Below are 23,919 nucleotides of genomic sequence, written 5' to 3'. Positions count from 1 at the left end.
CACACAGTAAACACCCTTAAGGAAGGCCAAAAGCCCTCCAAACAGCAGCCAGCAAAAAACCTTATGGGCAAAAGAGGCATCTGCAGATGCCAGCACATCCACCTTATAAAACGTTGTAAAGGTGTGAACAAACGACCAGGTAGTTGTCTTGCAACCTGAAGCACAGATGCCTGTATGGCAAAAAGCCCAGGAAGCACCAGGCGCCCGAGTAGAAAGCGCAGAAACAGGGAAAGGCAGGACCTGACCCTTAAGTTAAGAAGCCTGCACCATCGACTGCCCGTTCCACCTGGAGATAGTCGCAGCAGAAGCAGGCAACCCAGTCCTTGGGCCATCCGTGAGCACAGAGAGCGAACCGGACATACGGGAAGACTCAGTAGTCACCAAGTACATCTCGAGTGCCCAAACTCCATCCAGAGTATGCAGCGCACAATCTGTAGGATGAGGGGGCTTAGGACACAAGATGGCAACACAATGTCCTCGTGCAAGTGAACACTAGAAACCACCTTCGGAGGGAAGGACGGATTCGGACCACCTGGCCCCATGAACCAACATATGGGGAGAACGACAGGACAATGTCGCCAGTGCCGACACCCTGCATGTAGAGTGACCGCAACCAAGAAGGCCACCTTCTGTAATAAGGTAGGCAGGGGATACCCGTGATCCTCGCAAAAGGAGGGTCTTGAAGATCCGACTGCACCAAATCAAGGTCCCCAGTTGGTGACGGAGGTCGCATCGGAAGAACCAAGTGTCGCACCCCCTGGAAGAAGTTACGCACCAGGGAACAGGCGGCCAATGGCCTGTGGAAGAAAATTGCCAAAGCCTAAACCTGACCCTTGACAGTACTCAAGGCCATCTTTTGATCAACTCCCCATCGAAGGAGGCCAAGATCCGGCCATTGAAAGAGCGAGGGGGAGCCCAAGGAGACTCACACCACGCAACACACGACTTTCTCATATGATGAAAAATATCATCCTAGATGACGCTTACCGCGCTTTACGCAGGGTGGGAATCACTGAAGCAGACAATCCTTTGTCCTTCAGCCCCTGGCTTCCAACAGCTAAGCTGGCAAAGCCAGCGACCGTAAAGTCGGATGTGAGAGTGGCCCTGGAGACAATATGTCCTCCCTGAGAGGAATTTTCCATGGCGCGTCTGCAGCTAGCCTGACCAGCTCGGCGTACCAAGCTCGGCGAGGCCAGTCCAGAGCCACAAGAAAAACCGGAATCCCTTCCGCCTCGATCCTGCAAAGAATTCTTGGCAGCAACTTGAGAGGAGGAAAGGCAGACCACAACCGATACAGACCATGGCCCATCCGTGAGCACTCTCACATGACCATGCCGGCGTCAGCCGTGCACAGGTGACCATGCTAAACTCCTCGGCATCGTTCAAGTTGAACTTAGCGAACGTTCTTGCCCAAGACAGAAACCATGGTGCCACCGACGCACCCCCCAGAGGGTCCCGGGAGCAGGCCACAAACCTCAGCCCTATCCTGTAGATGCCACGCCAACAGGTTCACGTCTGTGGTGCCCCCAACGAAGGCACAACTGCTGAAACACCTCCGGATGAAGGGACCAAGCCCCTGCATCCAAGGCCTGTCGACTGAAGCAATCTGCCTGCCAAAGTTTCCACACCTGGAAGGGAAACAGTGGAAAGAGCTGAAACAAGGCGCTCTGCCCAATGAATCGGCACTTTCAAGGCCACAAGGACACCCTTGGTACCCCCTTGGTGAATGGCAGAAGCCATGGTTGTGGTGTAGTCGATCGAACATGCACCGGACATCTGCAGGTCCGATCCAGTGAACTTAGGCAAGCCGGATCGCTCCCAGCCCCAGGACATTGATCAGTAACCTAGGTCCTCCAGGGACCATACACCCAAAGCAGAGAACCTGCCACCGAGGACTCCTCCCCTCCCGGACAGGCTTGCATCCACGGTGACAATCGTTTAGTAAAAAGGGGAGGAAGGATTCCAGATCAAGACTCCCTGGTCAGCCGGCACAGCCGGATCCGAAATGCCAGAGAGTTTGGATTCTAGCCCCATTCGAGAAGGATTGCCTGACGGCACCATCAGTCCGAAGGGACAACCATGTGTGGGACAGTAACAGTTGAACCGCAGTCTGAAGTTCCAAGACTATATTTTCCCGGAGGGAGAAAAACACCCTGACTGAGGACGAGTCCAAAGTCAGGCCCAGATAGTCCAGTCTCATGGAAGGGACCAGGGATGATTTCTGAAGGTTCAGAACCAACCTAAACTCCACCAGAGTTCTCATGGTGACTTCCAAATTAGTTTGTCAGCACCATAGGGGACTCCATGTGGAGAAGCAGAACGGCCAGGACTGGAGCTAATACCTTTGTGAAGACCCGAGTAGCAGGAGCGAGACCAAGGGGTAACGCCACAAACCGATAGAGATCCTTCTCCACGGCAAAAACAGAGAACCCGTTGGTGTCCTGAGCACAACGGGATGTGAAGGTAGGCATCTCGATGTCTATGGAGGCCAGGAATCCAAAAAAAAAAAAAAGGAATCCCCCTGAGGTAGGGAAGCCACCATAGTGCGAACCGATACCGCCTTGAATTTTTGATCCGCACGGAACCATCAAAGGGCCAGAAGGTGCAGCTTGTTGAACCAGAGCCTGAACTGCCCCAAAGAGTGCTGCAAGCGATCCGGGGACAGCCGTACAATGGAAGAGAACAACTCATTGGAAAAAAACGGATCGAAACCCGATCTGGCAACTGGACTGCATGACCTCCTGAACACCGCTGCCTGGGATCCGGGCCAGCCGTAGGACCGAGAACCGGCAAGGACAACCTCCTATGCCATAGACGGGTGAGGACGCACCTTCAGGCCGAGTAGGCCTTGTCCACAGGCCTGGAAAAAACAATCTCTTGTTCACCAGACCAGGGTGATTGTCCCTGAGGGACGAACAAACTGTTGTGAGCCGAAAGGGAGGGACCCCTTCCGCGATGAAGGCCCTTACCCTTATTAGCTTGTAGAATAAAGCACTCTTCCCCCGTGAGACCCTTGTATAATGTCACCCAGGGAAGCGCCAAACAGACAAACCCCCTGAAAGGGGATATCCGTTAAGGCCTTCGTAGAAGTGTGATCCACAGACCAACACTTCAGCCAAGCATACGCCGGATAACCACCGCTGAAACCAACAGATGACCCAAGAAAAAAGAGCCGAGTCCAGCGCGGCATTGCAGGTCACAGCGTTGGAACTCCGCCCATCAGGCAGAGTCAGCGTAGCAAGTGCAATCACGAACAATGTACCCAGTGCAGACCCTGCCAGGGAGTACAGATCGTGAGCCACAGCCCGCGCCATCCTATCCCCCAAGTCCTTAAAGGACGGGGATTCCTCCACCGGAACAACGGTAGTCCTATTCAGCCTAGAGACTGCACGTCCACCATAGGCAGAGCAGTCCACAGTACCAGAGACTCCACAAAAAAGGGTAATGTCTAGTAGCCACATAGACACCCCAGGGGAACATCTCAGAGGGTCCCATCCTACAAGAGCCTGTTGGCAAAATAAGCTGCTCCAGATGGCATGTGAATGCCAGATGCTACCTGCGCCCCAGGTGCAGCCGCCGCTGCGTCCTCCAAATCGCAGGGTGTCACACACCGAAACAACCAGTGCATACACCAGCGCCTGAATCATGCGCGGCATGGGAGGCGAAATGTCGTCCTTATCATCCAAGGAGAAAGGGTCAGACCCAGTAGGGAGGCCCACGTCTGCGGCGGCTGATTCAGACTCAGAATCTGAGACATCAGATGAGGCAGGGGTAGTTGGCTTAACGCTTCAGCGCACCCCCCACCTCCACCCGGGCCTAAATGCTTCCCGAACCGCTGAAAATGCATCGATGGACAGTGGAGATCCGGAAGGCCCTGCTGCCACCATGAAGGGGTCAGGTGGGGATACATGACCTGCAGGGTCCATACGGAACCCGAGGAACCCGCCAGCAAAATTTTCAAAAAATGAAAAAAATTACAAAGATGTCTGCTCCTAGAAGCTGAAGCTTCAAAAACGCATCTAGACTAAAACAGTATGCATGGAAACATAGGATAACACATAGGAAAACACGATTTGCTTCTAAAACTGGTAAAAAAAAATAAAAAAAAATGCTCAAAAGCTGCTGCTAAGAGCATTTTTTTTTACGCTACTGTGCATAAAGCCTAAATTCTGCACTTTGAATGAATGTAAGGGAAAGATAGATGCAGATGAACAGGTACAACTTATGTAGAAGGATATGTTTCATCTCTGTCATCTCCTCTGAGGCCAGTCATTTCACTAGGTATAGGAGAAGATTTAATAACAACCAGTGAAGCCCTAATGAGAATGAATAACATGTGAATAAATCATAAGTGATATACACCTAAATGCAGTAAAATTCATATATAGTGACACAATGATAAATGTGCATAAAGTCCATTAAATCCCTAACAAAATTGTAAAAAAAAGTGATATGAAGGTCCATAAAAAAGCAACTGTGAAAAAAAGAGGAGGGGAACCACAAGTCATGCATGCGGATGAGAGTCTTCTCACTGACTGATGAAAGAAAAACACCCAGTGAAGATGGAGAAGAAAAATTGGTCGCTTACTAGATTATATTGGCCTCCAAACTAATGGAAAAACCAAAAACACTTGAGAGGGAATGATCACAGACGTCCACTCAGTTAAGCCTCCAATATGGGTAGATAGGGAGCCGATATGCATAAAATGAATACAAAAGCATACAAGTCATATGTTTGACGTCATCAGGGGCGTGGTAAACACCACGCCCCTGATGACATCAAACATATGACAAAACGCGTTGGGTGGGACTTTCGTGATACTCGTTTTTTACTTATGTCATGTGAGTGCTATAACTTTTAAATAAAAAGTATCTTTTAAAAGGTATTATGCTATGTATGCTTGTATTCATTTTATGCATATCGGCTCCCTATCTACCCATATTGGAGGCTTACCTGAGAGGACGTCTGTGATCATTTGTGCCTGGTGGGATCATTCCCTCTCAAGTGTTTTTTGGTTTTTCCATTCGTTTGGAGGCCAATATAATCTGGTAAGCGACCAATTTTTCTCCTCCATCCTCTCTGGGTGATTTTCTTTCATCAGTCAGTGAGAAGACTCTCATTCACATGCTGGGACTTGTGGTTCCCCTCCTCTTTATTTCTAACACATTTGCTTTTTTACGGAATTTCATATAACTTTTTTTACCATTTTTAGGGATTTCATGGACTTTATGCACATTTATCATTGTGTCACTATTTATGAATTTTACTGCATTTAGGTGCGTATCACTTATGATTTATTCACATATTATTCATTCTCATTAGCGCTGCACTGGTTGTTATTATTGTGTTCGGACTTTTTCTATTGGTCTGTGCGACAGAATTATTTTTTCTTTTTATTATATGAGAAGATTTACAACCAATTAAGAACACTTATGAGTTTTTTCCTGCAATTTTACATGTTTTTCACAGAACACATGACTCAAAACCCGCGTCAAAAAGCCAGCATGGGTGCATTTTTGCCTCTTTTCCCAATGCATTTTAATAGAAAAGTGCGTTTTTGGTGCAGTTTGTTTTACCGTATTAAATCTGCAGCAAAAATGCAGCAAGCAGGATTTTACTAAATGCAGCGGACCCCCAACAGATTCGTGCAAAGTGTTCCATAGGATTTTATCGGCACACATTTTTTTTCTGCTTTTTTTTAACACAAAAGCAGAAGAAAAATGGATCAGTGTGAAATCAGCCTTAACCTTCCTAGCGGTACTCCCGAGCGTGGCTCGGGGTTAAATTTCAGAGCCAAAAGCGGTAACCCCGAGCCACACTCGGGGTACCGCCAGAAGCATCGCTGGATCCTGTAGAAGAGGTTACTTACCTTGTCACCGGGATCCAGCAATGTGTCCGGCGGTGTCTAGCGGCGGTTCTTCCTCCCGATCCTCTCCGTGCCCCGGCTTCTGTCTGACTTTCGCGGGGGGGGGGGGGGGGGGGGGTGGAATCGGCAGCAAATTCAAATGTAAAAACACACCAAACACACTGATACCATTCAAAATAAAATAAAATCACATTAGTTTGCCCCCTAGTGCCCTTTCCTGCAGTTTTACTGTACTTTTTATGTAAATATATATATACACATATATATATATATATATATATATACGTATATATATATATATATATACGTAATTCTTGTGAATGAGCAGCCCAAACCAACTCTATACATTATATATATATATATAATATATGTATACATATATATATATATATATATATATATATATATAATATATATAATAAATGTATACAGTTGGTCTGGGCTGCTCATTCACAAGAATTACATGCAAAATAATGGTACCGCTTTCAGCACCTAAAAATCCAAAAGAATCATACCGCCAGGGAGGTTAAGGTATAAAAGCACAGGTATTGTAACCATATGGAGTACCTGATCTGAAGAACCCGTATTTAAGAGTTGATATTCAACACGTCGAACAGCACTTCTCACCTCCTTCTGATAAGCTTCATACATCATTGATGTACATTCACTGCAGTCTTAAAAAATGAACCATTATAAATCAATCTCCATGGCACTGCACAGAACATACTAGAAGGCTTTTAAAAATAAATTATTTTATTCATTAACTTCTTGCCAACCTCTTACTGTAACTTTACTGCCACAGTGCGGGCCAGCTGCACAGAATCATGTATATACACTGCTCAAAAAAAGTTACAGGAACACTATGAAAACACATCAGATCCCAATGGGGAAAAATATCATGCTGGATATCTATACTGATATGGACTGGGTAATGTATTAGGACAAATGAATGCCACATTGTTTGATGGAAATGATAAACCTACAGAGGGCTGAATTCAAAGACATCCTGGAAATCAAAAAGAAAAAATAATGCAGCAGGCTAGTCCATTTTGCTGAAAGTTCACTGCAGCAACTCAAAATGGTACTCAGTAGTTTGTATGGCCTCCACGTACTTGTATGCATGCCTGACAACATCGGGGCATGCTCCTAATGAGACGACGGATGGTGTCCTGGCGTATTTCCTCCCAGACCTAGACCAGGGCATCACTGAGCTCCTGAACAGAATACAGTGCAACCTGGCGGCCTAGTGGCAAACCTGCCAATTCTGGTGTTCAATGGCAAATAATGATCAAGCTCCATGGTGCTCGGCAGTGGGCACAGGGCCCACTAGAGGACATTGGGCTCTCAGGCCACCCTCATGAAGTCTGTTTCTGATTGTTTGGTCAGAGACATTCTCACCATTGGCCTGCTGGAAGTCATTTTGTAGGGCTCTGGCAGAGCTCATCCTGTTCCTCCTCGCACAGAGGAGCAGATACTGGTCCTGCTTATGGGTGAAGGACGACCCTTTCCAGCTCTCCTAGAGTAACTGCCTGTCTCCTAGAATCTCTCCCATTCTCTTGAGACTGTGCTGGGAGATACAGCAAACCTTCTGGCAATGGCACGTATTGATGTGCCATCCTGGAGGAGTTGAACTGCCTGGGCAACATCTATAGGGTACAGGTATCACCTCATGCTACCAGTAGTGGCACTGACCCTAGCCAAATGCAAAACTAATTTAACACATTCAGAAAAGATGAGTAGGAAACAAATGTCAGTGTCCTCCACCTGTAAAACCATTCCTATTTTGGGGGTTGTCTCATTGTTGGCCATCTAAACTGACCAGATCAGTGTCCCAGGAGTTTACTTGACTTGATTGCTACACTCTGATTAAAAAGTGTTCCTTTCATTTTTTTGAGCAGTGTGTGTGTGTGTGTGTATATATATATCTATATACAGTATCTCACAAAAGGGAGTACACCCCTCACAATTTTGTAAATATTTTAATATATCTTTTCATGTGACAGCACTGAAGAAATGACACTTTGCTATAATGTAAAGTAGTGAGTGTACAGCTTGTATAACAGTGTAAATTTGCTATCCCTCAAAATAACTTAACGCACAGCCATTATTGTCTAAACCGCTGGCAATAAAAGTGAGTACACCCTTAAGTGGAAATGTCCAAATTGGGCCCAATTAGCCATTTTCCATCCCCGGTGTCATGTGACTTGTTAGTGTTACAAGGTCTCAGGTGTAAATGAGGAGCAGGTGTGTGAAATTTGGTGTTATCGCTCTCACTCTCTCATACTGGTCACTGGAAGTTCAAACATGGCACCTCGTGGCAAAGAACTCTCTGAGGATCTGAGAAAAAAATTGTTGCCCTACATAAAGATGGCCTAGGCTATAAGAAGATTGCCAAGACCCTGAAACTGAGTTGCAGCTCAGTGGCCAAGACCTTACAGCGGTTTAACGAGACAGGTTACGCTCAGAACAGGCCTCGTCATGGTCGACCAAAGGAGTTGAGTGCACGTGTTCAGTGTCATATCCAGAGGTTGTCTTTGGGAAATAGACGTATAAGGGCTGCCAGCATTGCTGCAGAGGTTGAGGGGTGGGGGGTCAGCCTGTCAGTGCTCAGACCATACGCCGCACACTGCAGCAAATTGATCTGCATGGCTGTCGTCCCAGAAGGAAGCCTCTTCTAAAGATGACCGCAAACAGTTTGCTGAAGACAAGCAGACTAAGGATATGGATTACTGGAACCATGTGCTGTGGTCTGATGAGATCAAGATAAACTTACTTGGTTCAGATGGTGTCAAGTGTATGTGGCGGCAACCAGGTAAGGGAGTACAAAGACAAGTGTGTCTTGCCTACAGTCAAGCATGGTGGTGGGAGTGTCATGGTTTGGGGCTGCATAAGTGCTGCCGGAACTGGGGAGCAACAATTCATTGAGGGAACCATGAATGCCAACATATACTGTGACATATTGAAGCAGAGTCTGATCCCCTCCCTTTGGAGACTGGGCCGCAGGGCAGTATTCTAACATGATAGCGACCCCAAATACACCTCCAAGATGACCACTGCCTTGCTAAAGAAGCTGAGGGTAAAGGTGATTGACTGGCCAAGCATGTCTCCAGACCCAAACCCTATTAGGCATCTGTGGGGCATCCTCAAATGGAAGGTGGAGGGGCGCCAGGTCTCTAACATCCACCAGCTCCATGATGTTGTCATAGAGGAGTGGAAGAGGACTCCAGTGGCAACCTGTGAAGCTCTGGTGAACTCCATGCCCAAGAGGGTTAAGGCAGTGCTGGAAAATAATGGCGGCCACACAAAATATTGACACTTTGGGCCCAATTTGGGCATTTTAACCTAGGGGTGTACTTTTTTGCCAGCGGTTTAGACATTAATGGCTGTGTGTTGAGTTATTTTGAGGGGACAGCACATTTACACTGTTATACAAGCTTTACACTCACTACTTTACATTGTAGCAAAGTGTCATTTCTTCAGTGTTGTCACATGAAAAGATATAATAAAATACTTACAAAAATGTGTGTACTTACTTTTGTGAGATACTGTCTGTATATATATATATATATATATATATATATATATCTATATATAGATATACAGTATATATATATATATATATATATATATATATATATATATATATATATATATATATATATATATATACTGTATATCTATATCTAGATATACAGTATATATATATATATATATATATATATATATATATATATATATATGTGGTTCCGGGTAATGGGTGCATGCGTGTGCGACCGCCGGCCTACCTGTGCTGTGATTCGTCACAGCACATGCCAATCACCAGGTGTCGGCCAATGATTGCCCACCCAGTAAGTATCTCTGATCTTCCCTGAACACAGCTGTGTGAGTGTAAACAGCACAGAGCGGTATACAGTGACAGGGATCTGGCTGCTAAGCTGGTTGCTCCCTGCTAAGCAGGGAATGAAAACAACTAGATCCCCAGCAAAAGCAGCACACAGTACACACATTTTATGTATTAGGCCCATATTTAACCCCTTGATCGCCCTAGATGTTAACCCCTTCCTGCCCAGTGTCATTAGTACAGTGAAAATGTTTATAATTAGCATTGATCACTGTAATAATGTCACTGGTGATGTCAGTGGCAGTTAGTGTCAGATTGCCCACAGCAGTATCGCAGTCCCGTTATAAGTTGCTGATCAATGCCATTACTAGTATAAAAACAACAATTCCAATATAAATCCCATAGTTTGTAGACACTAACTTGCACGCAAACCATTCAATATACACTTATTGGGATTTTGTTTTACCAAAGACATGTAGCAGAATACATTTTGGCCAAAATTGAATAAGAGATTAAATTTTTTTTTAATTGGATATGTTTTATAGCAGAAAGTTGTTTTTGTTTATATAAAAAAAAAAAAACACCAAAAGAAAGCTCTATTTGTGTGAAAAAATATATTAATTTTGTTTGAGTACAGCATTGCATGACCGGGCACTTAAATGCTGCATAGTAAACAATAGCCCTGTCATGAAGGGGGTAAAACCTTCCTAAGCTCAACTCCAGAAAAACATTTTATTGCTGTCCATGTTCTTTTTGAAGATATTTCTTCTCTCTCCCCAGTGTATGTTGGTGGAATTTTCTGCCTCTGTCATGGCTACTTTGTACTCTATTCACTCCTAGCATTATATTTAGGCTTCATGCACACTGGAAAGTTTAAAACTGCTTTAAAAACGCTAGACTAAAAACGCTAATGATAAGTGGTTTTTGCTGGAGTTTAGCAGTGTTTAGCCTAGTGTGTAGCTACGTTTAATAGCTGCAGCATTAAGGGGCGGGGCCACTGGCATCCCTAACAACCAGTGAATAGCTGGTTGTTAAGGAGCAAGCCGGGAAGCCGGAAAGCCACGTCCTTGAAAACGGACGAGTCACCAGCTGTCAGCAGGCTTTCCCGCTGACAGCTGAATATAAAAGAACACATTGCCCCCCCAATCCATACCAGACCTTAGGCCTTGTATTGATTTTGAGGGGAACCCCCATGCCCTTATCTGAGCATGTAGTCTGGCAGGCCAGAAAAGGGGGGGGGGGGAGCGAGCCAGGCCACATGCTCTCAACGTGGGCTGGTCAGGTTCTGCCGGTCGATGACGTCACGGGAGTGTCAGACGACAGAGCCGGCAGAAGCCTTTGCGGGGACCGGAGGCTTTTTTTTTACTGGTCGGCGGTGGGTGTCATGACAGACGTTGGATCTACAGTGGGAAACTTTTTTTAAAATTTTTTTAATAAAGGACTTGTCAAAAACTTGTGTTAAATTTTTTTTTTTTTACTTTTTACACCTATTTGGTGAATGAGTAGGGGTACTATGTACCACATACTCATTCATATAGGTGGGGGGCTGGATCTGGGGGGCCGCCCTTGATAAAGACTCCGATAAGCCCCCACCTGCAGACCCCCATTCGGTTGTGGAGAAGAGGCCCTTCTGCCCCAAAGCACCCCCACCCATGTTGAGGGCATGTGGCCTGGTATGGTTCAGGAGGAGGGGGGGTGCTCGCTCATCCCCCCTTTTCCTAGCATGCCAGGCTATATGCTCGGATAAGGGTCTGGTATGGATTTTTTTGGGGGGGGGGGCATGCCATTTCTTTTAAAATTTTGGTTTTGGGTTCCCCTTAAAATCCATACCAGAACCAAATAGTCTGGTATTGATTAGGGGGAAACCCATGCTGTTTTTTTTTTTCACATTTTTGTATTGCCGGCAATGTTTTTTTACATTCAGCTGTCAGCGGGGAAGCCCGCTGTTAAGGACGGGGCAGCCGGCTTCCCAGCTGGCTCCTTAACTACCACTAATCACTAGTTAATAAGGATGCCATCGGCCTCCACTTAAAAAAAAAACTAGGAGTAGAGTTTAGGAGCTGTCAGGGTTTTTTCTGCCAAAACACTGCTGCTCCAGAACATGCTGGCAGAGTATTTTTCTGCCACTAAACTCTTCTGCCAAAAAACGCTGATAAAAGCATATGTGTGCATGAACACATGTATGTGTGCAGGGGGGTTTAGAGGCAGTTGAGAAAAACATCTGACGCCCTTCACAGCAGCTGTAAAAATGGCCAGTGTGCATGAGGCCTTACACTCATTGCCAGATGAAATCACAAAATACAATAAAAGTGCAAGATAAGCCTGCTGTAACTGACCTTGATTTATGGCTGACATTACTGCATGCACTTCTAGACATTAGGTTGTCATTACACTTACCATGGAAGCTGGGTCTGTTATCTGCATTGTGATCCCAGCATCTCATCATTAACTCTTTGGCTTCTGGCACCATTCTAACATCACTGTATTGGTCTAGGACACTTAATGCGGGCCTCTGACCATTAGTTACACAGTGCAGGATTATTTCTGGAAGAACACCTAAGAAACAGAAGAGATGTATGGCATTGACAACTCTTGGTGTTTGTATAAGCACACCAAACTCTTCTAATCAGTAAAATTCACATTAGATGATGTAGCTCTCCCATCTAAATGCAACACTTATAATAAGCATGTGATTGCATGCCAAGTTTGATAGGTTGTACTGTACTGAGACTTTCTTCTCTCCTTACAAACTTAGCATGCCATCATCATATCATATCATATCTCATATCATATCATATCATATCATATCATATCATATCATATCATACCATACCATACCATACCATATCATATCATATCATATCATATCATATCATATCATATCTCATATCATATCATATCATACCATACCATATCATACCATATCATACCATACCATACCATATCATATCATATCATATCATACCATACCATACCATATCATATCATATCTCATATCATATCATATCATATCATATCATACCATATCATACCATATCATACCATACCATACCATATCATATCATATCATATCATACCATACCATACCATATCATATCATATCATATCATATCATATCATATCATATCATACCATATCATACCATATCATATCATATCATATCATACCATACCATACCATATCATATCATATCATATCATATCATATCATATCATATCATATCATGCCATATCATATCATATCATATTATACCATACCATATCATATCATATCATATCATACCATACCATATCATATCATACCATACCATACCATATCATATCATATCATACCATACCATACCATACCATACCATACCATATCATATCATACCATATCATACCATACCATATCATATCATATCATATCATATATCATATCATATCATATCATATCATATCATATCATACCATACCATACCATACCATATCATATCATATCATATCATACCATATCATATCATATCTCGTATCGTATTGTATCGTACCGTACCGTACCATATCATACCATACCATACCATATCATATCATACCATACCATATCATATCATATCTCATATCATACCATATCATATCTCATATCATATATCATATCATATCATACCATACCATATCATATCATACCATATCATATCTCATATCATACCATATCATATCTCATATCATATCATATCATATCATACCATATATCATATCATATCATACCATATCATATATCATATCATATCATATCATACCATATCATATCATACCATGTCATATCCTATCATACCATGTCATATCATATCATACCATATCATACCATACCATATCATATCATACCATACCATATCATACCATACCATATCATATCATACCATATCATATCATATCATATCATACCATATCATATCATATCTCATATCATACCATATCATATCTCATATCTCATATCATATCATATCATATCATATCATATCATATATCATATATCATATATCATATATCATATATCATATCATATCATACCATATCTTTAGTACATGGCTTCTTTCAGTGATCATGACTTTGTGTTTTGTCATCTTAACTAGGGTTGAGCGGACACCTAGATGTCCGTGTTCGACGGGTTCGGCCGAACTTTAAAAAAAAGTCCGGGTCCGTGTCCCGGACTTTTACCGAACTTTTCCCGGACACCGAACCCCATTGAAGTCAATGGGGACCCGAACTTTAAGGCACTAAAATGGCTCTAAAACACCAAAGGAAAGGGCTAGAGTGCTGCAAATGGCAGCAAAACGTAATTAAGAGCATGGCAAGTGCTCTGCAAACAAATGTGGATAGGGAAATAACTTAAAACAACAAAAAAAAACAGAAAAATAAAACAATGTTCTTCTTCATCTCTGAAGGACGAGGCCCATATGGAGTAGGAGGGAGGTTGAGGTGGTGGTGGATGTGGCGGTGACATAGGCGTGCGCACAGGGTGTGCTGGGTGTGCCTGGGCACACCCTAATCACCTAGGGCACATAGCATTGCCAGTGAGGAGATGGGAAAGATCTCCCTGGGACCTGCTCTGCTCTATTTCTCCTTGCCTACAGGTACATGGCCCCGATACATTACTCTCCCTGCTGGCAAACACATGCATGTGTATTTCAACTTTGGGGTGCACACCTTAATGCAATAGGCTGCGCACACCTATGGGCGGTGTAGGTGGAAGCGGCGGTGGAGGAGGACCAGGGCCGGATTAACAGCATCATGGGCTTGGTGCTGAGGATTTTGAAGGGCCTTAGGGCCGTGCCTTGCCATGCACCCAGAGGAGGAAGGGTGCAGCCATGCATGCCTAATTCAACATGGGATGCTGTCTCTGAAGCCCATAAACACATCCATGCATCGCCAACTGTCCCTCCTTGTCCGGCCTTCACGCTGTGTGGGGAGGTTCTGAGGGTGCTGCCTGGGGAAGCGAGCATAGAAGCCAGACTTCTGTGTTTACAAGTGACAGAAGAGCGGTAACAGTGAATATGGCCAACCCGGGGCCTATATAAAAGGTAGGGGCCTGGAGCTGCAGCTCCAATAGCCCCTACATTAATCTGGCCCTGAGGAGGAGGACGAGGTAGCCAACACTGCTTCTTTTCACAAATTTTAAATGAGGGTACACCCCAAAAGAGTGAGAAAGAGCAAAAATGGAACAATGGGTGGGTAAGGTCGGTATCCATTGCTATTCTGCATAAGGTACGGAAAAGTCCCGTGGGATCCATGCCTGGTTCATTTTAATGAACGTGAGCTTGTCCACATTGTCTCTGGACAGGCGGCTGTGCTTGTCTGTTATAACGCCCCCAGCCGTGCTAAATACCCGTTCAGATAATACACTGGCTGCAGGGCACGCCAGCACCTCCAAGGCGTAAAGGGCAAGCTCAGGCCATGTGCCCAATTTGGAGACCCAGAAGTTGAAGGGGGCAGACCCGTCATTCACTACATGTAGGCGTGTGCACACATACTGCTCCACCATGTTGGTAAAATGCTGCCTCCTGCTAAGACGTTCCATCTGAGCTGCTGGTGCTGCTGTTTGTTGTGGCGTGCTGACAAAGCTTTTCCACATTTCGGCCATGCTAACCCTGCCTTCTGAGGTGCTGGCGGTGCCCTGGTTGCGTTGGCGACCTCCTCCTCCTCCTCCTCTGCCTTGTGCTTCCACTGTGGCCCCGCTGTCAGATGGGAATGCCAGCAGCATGGCGTCTACCAGCGTGCGCTTGTACTCGCGCATCTTGCGATCGCGCTCCAGTGAGTGAATTAAGGACGGTACGTTGTCCTTGTAACGGGGATCCAGCAGCGTGGCCACCCAGTAATCAGCACAAGTTAGAATGTGGGCAACTCGGCGGTCGTTGTGGAGACACTGCAGCATGTAATCGCTCATGTGTGCCAGGCTGCCCAGAGGCAACGAAAGGCTGTCCTCTGTGGGAGGTGTATGGTCCGTGTCCTCTGTATCCCCCCAGCCACGCACCAGTGATGGCCATGAGCTGGCCTGGGTGCCACCCTGCTGTGAACATGGTTCCATCTCCTCCTCCAGCTCCTCCTCCTCCTCATCCTCCTCATCCTCCAGAACTGTGCCCCTGCTGGACAATTGCGTCCCTGGCGTTTGCGTGTGCAGGAACCCACCCTCGGAGCCCCTTGCGAATGACTGCCCTGAAAGCCTTGGAAATGTTACCTCTTCATCCTCCTCCTCCTCCTCATCCTGTGCCACATCCTCTTCCATCATCGCCCGAATTGTTTTTTCAAGGAGGCATAGAAGTGGGATAGTTAAGCTGAGAACGGCGTCATTGCCACTGGCCATGTTGGTGGAGTACTCAAAACAGCGCAACAAGGCACACAGGTCTCGCATGGAGGCCCAGTTATTGGTGGTGAAGTGGTGCTGTTCCGCAGAGCGACTCACGCGTGCGTGCTGCAGCTGAAACTCCACTATGGCCTGCTGCTGCTCGCACAGTCTTTCCAGCATGTGCAAGGTGGAGTTCCACCTTGTGGGCACGTCACATATGAGGCGGTGAGCGGGAAGGCCGAAGTTACGCTGCAGCGCTGCCAGGCGAGCAGCAGCAGGGTGAGAACGCCGAAAGTGCGCACAAACGGCCCGCACTTTCTGCAGCAGCTCTGACATATCGGGGTAGTTTTTAAGGAACCTCTGCACCACCAAATTCAGCACATGCGCCAGGCAAGGGATGTGCGTCAAACCGGCTAGGCCCAGAGCTGCTATGAGATTTGCCCGTTATCGCACACCACCAGGCCGGGCTTGAGGCTCGCTGGCAGCAACCACTCATTTGTCTGCTGTTCCATGCTCCTCCACAACTCCTGCGCGGTGTGTGGTTTGTCCCCCAAACAGGCAAGTTGTAAAACTGCCTGCTGTCGTTTACCCCTGGCCGTGCTGAAGTTGGTGGTGAAGGTGTTACGCTGTCCGGATGAGGAGGCGGTAGAGGATGAGGAAGCGGAGTAGGAGGAGTTAGGAACAGGAGGCAAACTGAAGCGCCCTGCAATCCTCGGTGGTGGAAGGACATGCGCCAAATTGCTATCCGCCTCAGGCCCATCCGCCACTGCATTTACCCAGTGTGCCGTTAGGGAGATATAACGCCCCTGACCGTGCTTACTGGTCCACGTATCCGTAGTTAGGTGGACCTTGGCACAGATGGCGTTGCGCAGTGCACACCTGATTTTTTCCCCCACTTGGTTGTGCAGGGAAGGGATGGCTTGCCTGGAAAAGTAGTGGCGGCTGGGCACGACGTACTGTGGGACAGCCACCGACATAAGGTTTTTAAAACTGTGCGTCTCCACCAGACGGAATGACAGCATTTCAAAGGCCAATAATTTTGAAATGCTGGCATTCAGGGCCAGGGATCGCGGGTGGGTAGGGGGGTACTTCCTCTTCCTCTCAAGTGTTTGGGAGATGGAAAGCTGAACGCTTCCACGGGACATTGTGGAGATGGTTGTTGGTGACCCAGGTGGTGGTGTTGCTGACAGATCGTCTGTTTGCGGGGTGGCAGGTGCCGGTATCACTACAGATGTGGCTGGAGCGGCCGAGACTGCAGCAGAAGAGGAAGCAGGATGAGCCAGAGACGTTTCTTGGTTTTGAAGGTGTGTACTCCACTGCAGCTCGTGCTTTGCACTTAGATGCCTGATCATGCAGGTTGTGCTCAGGTTGAGAAGGTTCATGCCTCGCTTCAAGCTCTGATTGCACAGGGTGCAAACCACTCGTGTCCTGTCATCAGCACATTTTCTAAAGAACTTCCACGCTAGAGAACTCCTTTGAGCTGACTTTGGTGCGCTCGTTCCCTTGCTGCGTTGGGCAGTAGCGGGCGTAGTGTCTAGGGCACGGCCGCTCCGCTTCTGCACCCTGCTCCCTCTTCTGCTGTGCTGGTGGCTCTGTGCGACCACCGCCTCTTCCTCCAAACTACTCAGTTCACCTGCATGACGTTCATTCCATGTGGGGTCGAGGACCTCATCGTCCTCCACATCATCTTCCACCCAGTCTTCACCCCTGCCCTCCTTGTCGGTCTCCACAATGCTGAACGCCGCAGCAGTTGGCACCTGCGTTTCGTCATCATCGGAGACGTGCTGCGATGATCCTTGCATGTACTCATCTTGAGAAATAAGTGGTTGGGCATCGCTGCACTCAATCTCTTCCACTTCTGGGGCAGGGCTAGGTGGATGGCCCTGGGAAACCCTGCTGACAGAGTCCTCAAAAAGAATAAGAGACTGCTGTATGGCTTGGGGCTCAGACTGCTGGCCTGATTTGCAAGGGGGTGAGGTGAAAGACGGTTGGACATTGGCTGCAGGTGCCAACTCTGACCTTTCTGCAGTAGACTGGGTGGGAGACAATGTGAAGGAACTGGAGGCACTGTCAGCAGCAAACCAATCTACTATCGCCTCAACTTGTTCTGGCCTCATCACTTCTAGGGGCGTTTGATGCCCTACCAAATACTGATGCAGGTTCTGTCGCCTACTCACACTTGAGGAAGGTGTTTCACTTGTGCGTGTAGCTGGCACAGATCGACCATGTCCTCTCCTTGCAACAGGAGCTCTACCAGCAGCACCACGACCCAGGCCACGGCCCTTATTTGACGGTCTCCTCATATTTCTGTAATTTAAGATCTTGCCCTAGAAAGGTTTTTATTGAATAGCGGAATAGAAAATATGATCCAAAAAAAGTGTATGTATATCACACGTACACAACCACACTAGGCCCCAATTACTATTGTTTGTACCCCTAAAAGGCTAGATGAGGAGTAGGGGGAGTATGGAACAGGCAGCACCCTCAAACCTTCAGAAGTATGAGATGAACCCCAACAACTTGGAAAGGTGGATCTCTCTCACACGTACCGACACAGACTATCCCGCAATTCAATTGATCCTCAAAGGTTTTTATTGAATAGCGGAATAGGAAATATGATCAAAAAAAGTGTATGTATCTCGCACGTACACAACCACACTAGGCCCCAATTACTATTGTTTGTACCCCTAAAAGGCTAGGAGTAGGGGGAGTATGGAACAGGCAGCACCCTCAAACCTTCAGAAGTATGAGATGAACCTCAACAACTTGGAAAGGTGGATCTCTCTCACACGTACCAACACAGACTATCCCCCAATTTAACTGATCCCCAAAGGTTTTTGATTAAATAGCGGAATAGAAAATATGATCCCAAAAAAGTGTATGTATATCACACGTACACAACCACACTAGGCCCCAATTACTATTGTTTGTACCCCTAAAAGGCTAGGAGTAGGGGGAGTATGGAACAGGCAGCACCCTCAAACCTTCAGAAGTATGAGATGAACCCCAACAACTTGGAAAGGTGGATCTCTCTCACACGTACCAACACAGACTATCCCCCAATTTAACTGATCCCCAAAGGTTTTTGATTAAATAGCGGAATAGAAAATATGATCCCAAAAAAGTGTATGTATATCACACGTACACAACCACACTAGGCCCCAATTACTATTGTTTGTACCCCTAAAAGGCTAGGAGTAGGGGGGGTATGGAACAGGCAGCACCCTCAAACCTTCAGAAGTATGAGATGAACCCCAACAACTTGGAAAGGTGGATCTCTCTCACACGTACCAACACAGACTATCCCCCAATTTAACTGATCCCCAAAGGTTTTTGATTAAATAGCGGAATAGAAAATATGATCCCAAAAAAGTGTATGTATATCACACGTACACAACCACACTAGGCCCCAATTACTATTGTTTGTACCCCTAAAAGGCTAGGAGTAGGGGGAGTATGGAACAGGCAGCACCCTCAAACCTTCAGAAGTATGAGATGAACCCCAACAACTTGGAAAGGTGGATCTCTCTCACACGTACCAACACAGACTATCCCCCAATTTAACTGATCCCCAAAGGTTTTTGATTAAATAGCGGAATAGAAAATATGATCCCAAAAAAGTGTATGTATATCACACGTACACAACCACACTAGGCCCCAATTACTATTGTTTGTACCCCTAAAAGGCTAGGAGTAGGGGGAGTATGGAACAGGCAGCACCCTCAAACCTTCAGAAGTATGAGATGAACCCCAACAACTTGGAAAGGTGGATCTCTCTCACACGTACCAACACAGACTATCCCCCAATTTAACTGATCCCCAAAGGTTTTTGATTAAATAGCGGAATAGAAAATATGATCCCAAAAAAGTGTATGTATATCACACGTACACAACCACACTAGGCCCCAATTACTATTGTTTGTACCCCTAAAAGGCTAGGAGTAGGGGGAGTATGGAACAGGCAGCACCCTCAAACCTTCAGAAGTATGAGATGAACCTCAACAACTTGGAAAGGTGGATCTCTCTCACACGTACCAACACAGACTATCCCCCAATTTAACTGATCCCCAAAGGTTTTTGATTAAATAGCGGAATAGAAAATATGATCCCAAAAAAGTGTATGTATATCACACGTACACAACCACACTAGGCCCCAATTACTATTGTTTGTACCCCTAAAAGGCTAGGAGTAGGGGGGGTATGGAACAGGCAGCACCCTCAAACCTTCAGAAGTATGAGATGAACCCCAACAACTTGGAAAGGTGGATCTCTCTCACACGTACCAACACAGACTATCCCCCAATTTAACTGATCCCCAAAGGTTTTTGATTAAATAGCGGAATAGAAAATATGATCCCAAAAAAGTGTATGTATATCACACGTACACAACCACACTAGGCCCCAATTACTATTGTTTGTACCCCTAAAAGGCTAGGAGTAGGGGGAGTATGGAACAGGCAGCACCCTCAAACCTTCAGAAGTATGAGATGAACCCCAACAACTTGGAAAGGTGGATCTCTCTCACACGTACCAACACAGACTATCCCCCAATTTAACTGATCCCCAAAGGTTTTTGATTAAATAGCGGAATAGAAAATATGATCCCAAAAAAGTGTATGTATATCACACGTACACAACCACACTAGGCCCCAATTACTATTGCTTGTACCCCTAAAAGGCTAGGAGTAGGGGGAGTATGGAACAGGCAGCACCCTCAAACCTTCAGAAGTATGAGATGAACCCCAACAACTCGGAAAGGTGGATCTCTCTCACACGTACCAACACAGACTATCCCCCAATTTAACTGATCCCCAAAGGTTTTTGATTAAATAGCGGAATAGAAAATATGATCCCAAAAAAGTGTATGTATATCACACGTACACAACCACATTAGGCCCCAATTACTATTGTTTGTACCCCTAAAAGGCTAGGAGTAGGGGGAGTATGGAACAGGCAGCACCCTCAAACCTTCAGAAGTATGAGATGAACCTCAACAACTTGGAAAGGTGGATCTCTCTCACACGTACCAACACAGACTATCCCCCAATTTAACTGATCCCCAAAGGTTTTTGATTAAATAGCGGAATAGAAAATATGATCCCAAAAAAGTGTATGTATATCACACGTACACAACCACACTAGGCCCCAATTACTATTGTTTGTACCCCTAAAAGGCTAGGAGTAGGGGGGGTATGGAACAGGCAGCACCCTCAAACCTTCAGAAGTATGAGATGAACCCCAACAACTTGGAAAGGTGGATCTCTCTCACACGTACCAACACAGACTATCCCCCAATTTAACTGATCCCCAAAGGTTTTTGATTAAATAGCGGAATAGAAAATATGATCCCAAAAAAGTGTATGTATATCACACGTACACAACCACACTAGGCCCCAATTACTATTGTTTGTACCCCTAAAAGGCTAGGAGTAGGGGGGGTATGGAACAGGCAGCACCCTCAAACCTTCAGAAGTATGAGATGAACCCCAACAACTTGGAAAGGTGGATCTCTCTCACACGTACCAACACAGACTATCCCCCAATTTAACTGATCCCCAAAGGTTTTTGATTAAATAGCGGAATAGAAAATATGATCCCAAAAAAGTGTATGTATATCACACGTACACAACCACACTAGGCCCCAATTACTATTGTTTGTACCCCTAAAAGGCTAGGAGTAGGGGGAGTATGGAACAGGCAGCACCCTCAAACCTTCAGAAGTATGAGATGAACCCCAACAACTTGGAAAGGTGGATCTCTCTCACACGTACCAACACAGACTATCCCCCAATTTAACTGATCCCCAAAGGTTTTTGATTAAATAGCGGAATAGAAAATATGATCCCAAAAAAGTGTATGTATATCACACGTACACAACCACACTAGGCCCCAATTACTATTGTTTGTACCCCTAAAAGGCTAGGAGTAGGGGGAGTATGGAACAGGCAGCACCCTCAAACCTTCAGAAGTATGAGATGAACCCCAACAACTTGGAAAGGTGGATCTCTCTCACACGTACCAACACAGACTATCCCCCAATTTAACTGATCCCCAAAGGTTTTTGATTAAATAGCGGAATAGAAAATATGATCCCAAAAAAGTGTATGTATATCACACGTACACAACCACACTAGGCCCCAATTACTATTGTTTGTACCCCTAAAAGGCTAGGAGTAGGGGGAGTATGGAACAGGCAGCACCCTCAAACCTTCAGAAGTATGAGATGAACCTCAACAACTTGGAAAGGTGGATCTCTCTCACACGTACCAACACAGACTATCCCCCAATTTAACTGATCCCCAAAGGTTTTTGATTAAATAGCGGAATAGAAAATATGATCCCAAAAAAGTGTATGTATATCACACGTACACAACCACACTAGGCCCCAATTACTATTGTTTGTACCCCTAAAAGGCTAGGAGTAGGGGGGGTATGGAACAGGCAGCACCCTCAAACCTTCAGAAGTATGAGATGAACCCCAACAACTTGGAAAGGTGGATCTCTCTCACACGTACCAACACAGACTATCCCCCAATTTAACTGATCCCCAAAGGTTTTTGATTAAATAGCGGAATAGAAAATATTATCCCAAAAAAGTGTATGTATATCACACGTACACAACCACACTAGGCCCCAATTACTATTGTTTGTACCCCTAAAAGGCTAGGAGTAGGGGGAGTATGGAACAGGCAGCACCCTCAAACCTTCAGAAGTATGAGATGAACCCCAACAACTTGGAAAGGTGGATCTCTCTCACACGTACCAACACAGACTATCCCCCAATTTAACTGATCCCCAAAGGTTTTTGATTAAATAGCGGAATAGAAAATATGATCCCAAAAAAGTGTATGTATATCACACGTACACAACCACACTAGGCCCCAATTACTATTGTTTGTACCCCTAAAAGGCTAGGAGTAGGGGGAGTATGGAACAGGCAGCACCCTCAAACCTTCAGAAGTATGAGATGAACCTCAACAACTTGGAAAGGTGGATCTCTCTCACACGTACCAACACAGACTATCCCCCAATTTAACTGATCCCCAAAGGTTTTTGATTAAATAGCGGAATAGAAAATATGATCCCAAAAAAGTGTATGTATATCACACGTACACAACCACACTAGGCCCCAATTACTATTGTTTGTACCCCTAAAAGGCTAGGAGTAGGGGGGGTATGGAACAGGCAGCACCCTCAAACCTTCAGAAGTATGAGATGAACCCCAACAACTTGGAAAGGTGGATCTCTCTCACACGTACCAACACAGACTATCCCCCAATTTAACTGATCCCCAAAGGTTTTTGATTAAATAGCGGAATAGAAAATATGATCCCAAAAAAGTGTATGTATATCACACGTACACAACCACACTAGGCCCCAATTACTATTGTTTGTACCCCTAAAAGGCTAGGAGTAGGGGGAGTATGGAACAGGCAGCACCCTCAAACCTTCAGAAGTATGAGATGAACCCCAACAACTTGGAAAGGTGGATCTCTCTCACACGTACCAACACAGACTATCCCCCAATTTAACTGATCCCCAAAGGTTTTTGATTAAATAGCGGAATAGAAAATATGATCCCAAAAAAGTGTATGTATATCACACGTACACAACCACACTAGGCCCCAATTACTATTGTTTGTACCCCTAAAAGGCTAGGAGTAGGGGGAGTATGGAACAGGCAGCACCCTCAAACCTTCAGAAGTATGAGATGAACCTCAACAACTTGGAAAGGTGGATCTCTCTCACACGTACCAACACAGACTATCCCCCAATTTAACTGATCCCCAAAGGTTTTTGATTAAATAGCGGAATAGAAAATATGATCCCAAAAAAGTGTATGTATATCACACGTACACAACCACACTAGGCCCCAATTACTATTGTTTGTAC

At 45.5% G+C, this 23,919-nt stretch overlaps 1 protein-coding gene across 1 annotated transcript in view; it reads right to left on the bottom strand.

Moving 5' to 3' along the window:
- Positions 1–23,919, bottom strand: part of LOC309569817 (receptor-interacting serine/threonine-protein kinase 1-like) — a gene marked incomplete at its 5' end in the record, with an annotated part of 64,619 nt that overhangs the window by 17,045 nt on the left and 23,655 nt on the right. Inside the window, 2 exons of the mRNA XM_082275820.1 lie at positions 6,435–6,541; positions 12,106–12,264. Coding sequence (XP_082131946.1) covers positions 6,435–6,541; positions 12,106–12,264 — 266 coding nt within the window. The remainder of the gene's footprint in view (positions 1–6,434; positions 6,542–12,105; positions 12,265–23,919) is intronic.

This window comes from Pelophylax lessonae (assembly GCF_965119305.1).
Source record: "Pelophylax lessonae genome assembly, chromosome: 13".
Lineage (NCBI taxonomy): Eukaryota > Metazoa > Chordata > Amphibia > Anura > Ranidae > Pelophylax > Pelophylax lessonae.
Note: the sequence above shows the minus strand (reverse complement) of the source record. Positions and strands in the feature narration are given on the sequence as shown.